This window comes from Pollachius pollachius (genome assembly GCF_949987615.1).
Source record: "Pollachius pollachius genome assembly, chromosome: 6".
NCBI classification, from domain to species: Eukaryota; Metazoa; Chordata; class Actinopteri; order Gadiformes; family Gadidae; genus Pollachius; species Pollachius pollachius.
Genome location: NC_136939.1, coordinates 25,241,843 through 25,249,771, shown reverse-complemented (window position 1 = coordinate 25,249,771; position 7,929 = coordinate 25,241,843). Strand labels below are relative to the sequence as shown.

General features: G+C 50.3%; 1 protein-coding gene across 2 annotated transcripts in view; it reads left to right on the top strand.

Moving 5' to 3' along the window:
* The window catches only part of runx1 (RUNX family transcription factor 1), a 55,507-nt gene that overhangs the window by 46,551 nt on the left and 1,027 nt on the right, over positions 1 to 7,929 (top strand). For both annotated transcript variants that reach the window (XM_079738100.1, XM_079738101.1), the window contains 2 exons: positions 6,438 to 6,584; positions 6,901 to 7,929. The exon at positions 6,901 to 7,929 is cut by the window's right edge and continues 1,027 nt beyond it. In XM_079738100.1, coding sequence (XP_079594226.1) covers positions 6,438 to 6,584; positions 6,901 to 7,445 — 692 coding nt within the window. In that variant the 3' untranslated portion in view covers positions 7,446 to 7,929. The remainder of the gene's footprint in view (positions 1 to 6,437; positions 6,585 to 6,900) is intronic.

The following is a 7,929-nucleotide window of genomic DNA, read 5'->3' as shown; positions in this document are numbered from 1 at the left end:
GTTTGCCTCGCGCGTTGGGCACGAGCACCGATTAAATATTCACGTGAACCTCTGGAGCACACGCGCACTTCTGACCTGCCTCCACGTTATTCGCTTCAGAAGTTCCTAACTTCTACTCACCTGACCTTTTTTGCAGTAGGCTACTTTAAATGTGAATATGTGCACATGTCAATCTAGATTTTATTTTAATAAAGTATTTATTGTTCTCCATGATGCAGTCTAGTGATTTTGGGTTACGTCTGTTAAGTGTCCCTACCAAAGCTGAGACCAAACTTACGCCCTTGGAATAATGTACCCAGCCTGTCAAGATTCGGTGGCCGCTTCATTTCGACCATATTACGACCTATAGGAAGACGGTGACCCACTGCCGGTCAAAGTGAAGGGTGTTGCCCCCGAGAGAGCATCGGCCCTGGAGGGAACGTCTCCCCTGTGCTCCTCGACCTGGGAGCCGACAGCAGGAAAGGTGTAACTAACCATCTCGTAGTTCGGGGCGGAGCGCAATAGAGTATACGTGCTCCAATAGTGCGAGATAAAAATAAAGCACATTAATTTGAATGATTTTAGCTTGTGTGTGATATCATCGCGGGCACGGGCACACACAAGCTAAAATCATTCAAATGAATTTTCTTTTTTTTTTATCTTGCACGTATACTCTCTTGCCTCCAACTACGAGATGGTGAGTGTTACACCTTTCCTGCTGTCGGCTCCCAGACCGAGGAGCATAGGGGGGCAACACCCTTCACTTTGACCGGCAGTGGGTCTGCTTATAGGTCGGAATATGGTTGGAATGAAGCGGCCACCGATTCTTGACAGGCTGGGTACTTTATTCTTACACAAAAACCGGATTCGTTCATTACTTCACTAAACTGACACGCACGCTATCGCTCGCTCTCCTCGCTCGTCCACACACTTGCTGACGTCACAACACACACACACACACACACACACACACACACACACACACACACACACACACACACACACACACGCACACACTGCCAGTGATATGCGATACTTTCTCGTACTCACGAGAAAGTATCTTGTGTGCACAACATATTTTCTCGTGCGCATGAGAAAGTATCTCGTCCCGCACAAGATGCTTTCTCATGCTCACGAGAAACGTTTCAAAAAAAAGATTCCCCCATGTCCCTTTACGGTGTCCCGTAATAACCTTTGAATGAAAATTATATATTTAAAACTATTTATTTTAACCAAGAAATTGACATTTAATTTCTGTTTTTGTAAAGTCGTTTGGACGATCTGGACGGAGGAAACTTCGGACCAATGCAGCTTTGTACTTTCTGAGCAGCAGTCTGAGCAGCAGTCAGTAACAGTGAGACCAACAGTCAAAGCATCAGTCAGAGCAACAGTCAGAGCAGCAGTCAGAGCAGCAGTCAGTAACAATCTGAGCAGCAGTCAGAGCAGCAGTATGAACAGTCTGAGCAGCAGTCAGAGCAGCAGTCAGTAACAATCTGAGCAGCAGTCAGAGCAGCAGTATGAACAGTCAGAGCAGCAGTCAGAGCAGCATTCAGAGTGGCATTCAGGGCAGCAGTCTGAACAGTCAGAGCAGCAGTCTTAGCAGCAGTCTGAACAGTCAGAGCAGCAGTCAGAGCAGCAGTCTTAGCAGCAGTCTGAACAGTCAGAGCAGCAGTCAGAGCAGCAGTCTTAGCAGCAGTCTGAACAGTAAGAGCAGCAGTCAGAGCATCAGTCAGAGCAGCAGTCTTAGCAGCAGTCTGAACAGTAACAGCAGCAGTCAGAGCAGCAGTCAGAGCAGCAGTCTGAAACAGTCAGAGCAGCAGTCAGAGCAGCAGTCTTAGCAGCAGTCTGAACAGTAAGAGCAGCAGTCAGAGCAGCAGTCAGAGCAACAGTCTTAGCAGCAGTCTGAACAGTAACAGCAGCAGTCAGAGCAGCAGTCTGAGCAGGTTTGGTATTTTACACTCAAACCACAGGAGACCAGCATCTTCGTGCTAACACCAAGACTGCTTTTACAGTCAGTTTCCATGGGAGCTTGTGCGTCTGTGTGTATATGTATTTGTGTGTGTGTGTGTACATGCAGGGTGCGATTTGCCGGTGGGGATGGTGGGGATTATCCCCCCCCTCTGGTTTACACGTCCTACCCTCTGCTGAATTATTTTTATCCTCGGTGGGGATAAAAATTATCCCCCCCCACCCAAAGTATTTTCACCATTACATCGTAATAATTAACAACCAAAATACACAGGGTCCCTCTTCATTTTGAAACATTTTAAAATGTTTCTCAAAATTATCCCCCCCTCTGGTTTTTTCACAAATCGCACCCTGTGTACGTGTGTGTGCTTGTGTGTGCGTGGTAACTGTAAGCGTGCCTGTGTGGTCGCACCCGTCACAGTATCTGTTCCTCCTTCTCCTTCGTCACATCGCGCGTGTGTGTGTGTGTGCTGTGTGTGTGTGTCTGTGTGTGTCTGTGTGTGTGTATGTGTCTGTCAGAATGAGCTTTTGCACATGCGCATTTGGTAGGGTTCATGGGTGTGTGTGTGTTTGTAGGGGGTGCGGGGTATGTGTGTGTGTGTTTTTGTGTGTGTGTGTGTGTGTGTGTGTGTGTGTATTTGTTTGGTGCGTGACAGCATGCTTGCATGTGCTAACGTTCTTATGTTCATACGTGTGTGTCTGTGTGTTTTTGTGAGTGTGTGTGTGTGAGAGTGTGTGTTAGTGTGTGTTATGTCTCCACGGTCGTTGGGAGGAAGTGAGAGTCAGCTGACAGGAAGTACAACTGTGTGAGGCATTTAGGAGTGATTAGCGAAGATAAGATGTGTATCTCGCTAACTGCCAGATCCCCTCTCTCTCTCTCTCTCTCTCTCTCTCTCTGTCTCTCTCTCTCTCTTTCGCGCTCTCTTTCGCGCTCTCTTTCATGCTCTCTTTCGCTCTCTCTCCCTTCCTCCTTCTCTCTCTCTCTCTCTCTCCCCCGCTCTCCGTCTTCATATTAAGGATAGAGGGAGAGAGCAAGAGTGATAGCGAGAGAGAGAGAGAGAGGGGGAGAGTGGGGAGAGAGAAAGAGAGCGAGAGAGAGAGAGAGAGAGAGAGAGAGAGAGAGAGAGGGAGAAAGGGACAGAGAGGGGGAGAAAAAGAGGGAGAGAGAGGGAGAAAAAAAGAGGGACAGAGAATAAGAGAGAGCAGTGGCAGATCGACCCCATGAGCCGGTCGGAAAGAAAAACAGAAGAAAAAAGCTTTTATCAAGATCTCCTCATCTTCCTAAGACCCCGAAGTCACGGGTGATTAGCCGAGGAAAAATTCTGAAAAAAACACTCCGGGAAATCCGGAGTAATTACGCAGTTATTAATCGTCAGCGTATGGGAAAATTAACAGCAATGGGGGTCCGAAACATATTTATCGGAATTCGCTTTACTGATCTTCGAAGTCGTTATTCTGCTAAATTCAATCAGACATTATTTAAAGTTTATTACTGTTCCCTTAACGTTTCATTACAAACACTTTTTATCGTTAACAAGCTATCGCTAGCTAAAGTCAGCTACATATCAACAAACTTATCTTGGCTATCATTATACTAAGACCAGCCATTAACTAATGGGCGGTATGTGGCTCAGGAGCTAGAGCGTGTTGGTTGGTAACCGAAAGGTTGCTAAATCAATCCCCGGAGTGTCGAGGTGTCCCTGAGCGAGACGCCTCACCCTGACTGCTCCTGACCAGCTGACTGTCGCCCCTGAGGGGTCGACTCCGCCGTCGGTGTGTGAATGGGTGAATGTGTGTATGAATGGTGAATGTTGGGCAGTATTGTAAAGTGATTTGAGTTGCCACTGGTTAGAACAGAGCTCTATAAATGCAGTCCATTTACATTTACCATAACTAGGATTAGCTATTAAGATAAGCACCCTCAAAAATACCACAATAGTGAGTGTATGTGTGAATGACGTCATCCCAACAAGCTAGCCCCTGCAAACCAAGTTCTACACGGGCTAGCAGGCTACACACAGTAGCCATTATAAACCGCTGGAGTTAATTGCGCTGTTTAAAGCCAGCATGATTTAACTATTACGGGAAAGAAGACTACTGTTAATGAGGGACATATCTGTGGTTTAAAAGATAGGGAGAGAGAGAGAGAGGGGGAGGGAGAGAGAGGGGGGGGGCGAGAGGGAGAGAGGGGGGAAAGGGAAAAGAGAGAGGGGGAGAGAGAGAGAGAGAGAGAGAGAGAGAGAGAGAGAGAGAGAGAGAGGGAGAGGGGGGGGAGAGAGAGAAGGGGGGATGAGAGTGAGGGAGATAGAGAGGGAGGGGAGGGAGAGGGAGAGAGGGTGGAAAGACAGGGAGAGGGGGAGAGGGTGGGAGAGAGAGAGGGGGGGCGAGAGGGAGAGAGGGGGTGAGAGAGAGAGAGAGAGAGAGAGAGAGGGGGGCGAGAGGGAGAGAGAGGGGAGAGAGAAAGAGATGGGACGGGGGGAGAGAGAGAGAGAGAGGGGGGCGAGAGAGAGAGCGAGAGAGAGAGAGAGAGAGGGAGCTCTCCCTCAAACCTCCTCTGAAACTGGCTTTCGTTTCATTTCTCATTTCTCTTCCCCTCTCTCTCCACTTCCCCTAAACATGTGTTACGTCACGCACACATAGAAATAGCGCACACCGGTGTATGTGTGTGTCCTCGTGAAACGCATGACACACAACACACACGTGCGCCCTACCTACGCAACTTGACTACACAGAAGTATGCCGAGGCCAATAGCAGAAACACTTTAGTCTCTCTCTCTCTCTCTCTCTCTCTCTCTCCCCTCTTACCCTCTCTCTCCCCCCTCTCTCCTTCTCACTCTCTCTCTCTCTGTCCCCCGCTCCCTCCCTGTCCTCATCGGAAACATAGGCAAAGAACAGAAGTTTGTTCGGAATTGTCACGTGACGTTGTCAAAAGTTGTCTAAAGGTTGCGATTCAGGGTCGGAGTCACTAAGTAAAACCCCCACAACCACACACCCAGACATGTGTGACTCCTGACCCCAGTTTAGTGCCTTCTGCCAGGAGAGAGAGATCCAGGAAAGGAGGGGGCTTGGGACGGGGCCTTGGGCTATCACTGCTGCTGCTGTTGCTAGAGACACACACACAATGCACAAACACACACACACGCACGTACACACAGACACGGAAATTGCACACACACACACACAAATACACACACACACACTCACACACATGGACCCACAAAAATACACACACATAGACACAAAAACACACATAAATACACACACACACACACACACACAAATACAAACACAAACACACACGCACACACACACAATCGTACACATGGACCTGTAGAAATACACACACACAACAACAACACACACACACACAAATACACACACGCATACAAACACACACACACACAGACACAAAAAAAACACACACACACTCTTACACATGGACTTGCACACAGAAACACACACAATGCAGGCGCAGGGAACAGACAAACACACACACACAGACATGTGCACACAAGATCCCTCAAACATACAGCAGTGGTCTTGGCTTGAAAAGAACTTGGTTGACGTCTTGGCTGCTCACACACACACATGTACACACACATGCACACACCACACACAAAAACACACACACACACACACACACACACACACACACACACACAGATCCTCATGTATACACACACACATACACACACACACATGCACACACAAACACCTATAAACGCACAAACACTCACGTGCTCACACACGCAGGCGCACACACACACAGCTTACTTAATCGCTTCCTCTTCTCCAATTCACGAGCCATCTCTCTCTCTTTCGCTCTCTCTCTCTCTCTCTCTTTCTCGCTCTCCCTCTCTCTCTCTCTCTCTCTCTCTCGCCCTCTACTCTCTATTTCCTCTCTTTCACTCACAATTTAACGGCTTCTATCTTTTGGCAATACTTCAACTCCAACACTTCCCTTTCTCTCTCTCCCCCACCCTCTCTCTCTATCTCCCCCTCCCCCTCTCTCTCTCCCTCTCTCTCTCCCCCTCTCCCTCTCTCTCCCTCTCTCTCCCCCTCCCTCCCTCCCACTCTCCCTCTCTCTCTCCCCACCCTCTCTCTCTCTCTCTCTCTCTCTCTCTTTCTCTCCCCCTCTCCCTCTCTCTCCTTCTCTCTCCCCCTTTCTCCGTCTCTTTCTCAAACGTTGTGTTGTGTTGTGTTGTGTTGTGTTGTGTTGTGTTGTAAAGACTGCTCCGTTCAATAGATAATGCTAGATAATGCTTGGAGCACATATATATATATATATATTCAAATTGACTACGTTCAATATATTGTACAATTGTACAACTCAAACAATTATTATTCAATCATAACATTACGAAAATGTCATGTCTTAGTTTGACGAATGGATTAATCATATCTCTCTCTCTGTCTCCCTCTTTCTCTCTCTCTCTCTCTCTCTCTCTCTCTCTCTCTCTCTCTCTCTCTCCCCTCGCTCTCTCTCTCAGAATCCAGGCAGATGCAGTCGTCTCCGCCCTGGTCGTACGACCAATCGTATCCTTACCTGGGCCAGATGACCACGCCCACGGTCCACTCGGCCACGCCCCTCTCCCCCAGTCGCTCCTCCCTCAGCGAGCTGTCCTCACGGCTCACTGGTAAGACAGTGTCCACCATTTTGTCACTAATATCGGAAATATTCTAGAATTTTATAACTTGGAAGACGTCTCGGAAATATTCTAGAATTTTATAATTTAGAGAACGTATCGGAAATATTCCAGCATTTTATCATATCGGAAAATATTCCACCATTTTATCACTTAGGAAACATATCGGAAATCTGCCATGATTGTTAATTGTTCCGCATATTAAACAAACACCATTCTTACACTTATTCAATTCTCTCCCTTTATCTCTGTCTCCCCCCTCTCTACCTCCCCTCCCCTCCCTCTCTCCCCCTACCTCCTCCCTCAGGCCCCGACCTCGCTGCCTTCTCCGACCCCCGCCTCTCCCTCGATCGCCCCTTCTCCTCGCTGAACGACGCCCGCTGCTTCGCCGACCCGCGGCCCCCCTTGCACTACGCCCCCCCGGGCTCCGCCTCCTTCGCCTATGGCCCTGCCCACAATGCCGTCACCATGGCGACGGCCATGGCCAGCGCACCCGCCGGCCGCTACCATCCCTACCTGGCCCCGCCCCCCTACCCTACTAACCACGTCCCCCACTCCCAGGGAGGCGGGGCCTTCCAGGCCACGCCCACCCCCTACCACCTGTACTACTCCGCCGCCGCCGGCTCGTACCAGTTCTCCGTCATGACCGGAGGTGGCGGAGCCGGGGGCGGGGCCGGAGGGGGCGGAGACTCATCGAGGTCGCCGCCCCGCCACGCCTCCACAGGCTCCGCCCTCCTGCACCCCTCGCTGCCCAATCAGAGCGAGGGGCTGGGTGTGGAGGCGGAGTCGTCGGGGCACAGCGGCTCGCCGGCCAGCATGGTGGCGGCCGAGGCCGTGTGGCGGCCATATTGAGGAGGGCACATCGGCCGGTGTGGCGGCCATATTGAAGAAGGTTGGGTTGCCGTGCGGCGGCTTTATAGAGGAGGGCACTGTGAAGATATCATATCAAAGAGGGTGGCCGGGGCGGTGTGGCGGCCATATTGAGGAGGATAGGGTGGCCGAGGGAGGCTGTCTGGCGGCCATATTGAGGAGGGGTGGTGGCGGAGGGAGGGCAGGGTTTTGTGATTGGACGACTAGCCACCCCCCACCACCTGCCCCCCCTCTTTTCGTTGTTGTCGTGCGACTAGATCGGGCCAACGACAGACGGCATGAACAGAAGCGACGAATGCCGGTTGGTCATTTCCAAAAGAGTGACTGGCGCGTCGGCCAATCAGACGACGAGGAAGTGAAAAGGAGACAGGACTCTATGGGGTCGCTCTTGCGCAACTAAGGAAAGACGATGACGGTGGCTTCTGATTGGACATTGGTGTCGTGATGAATCCCATCCCGGCCGTCA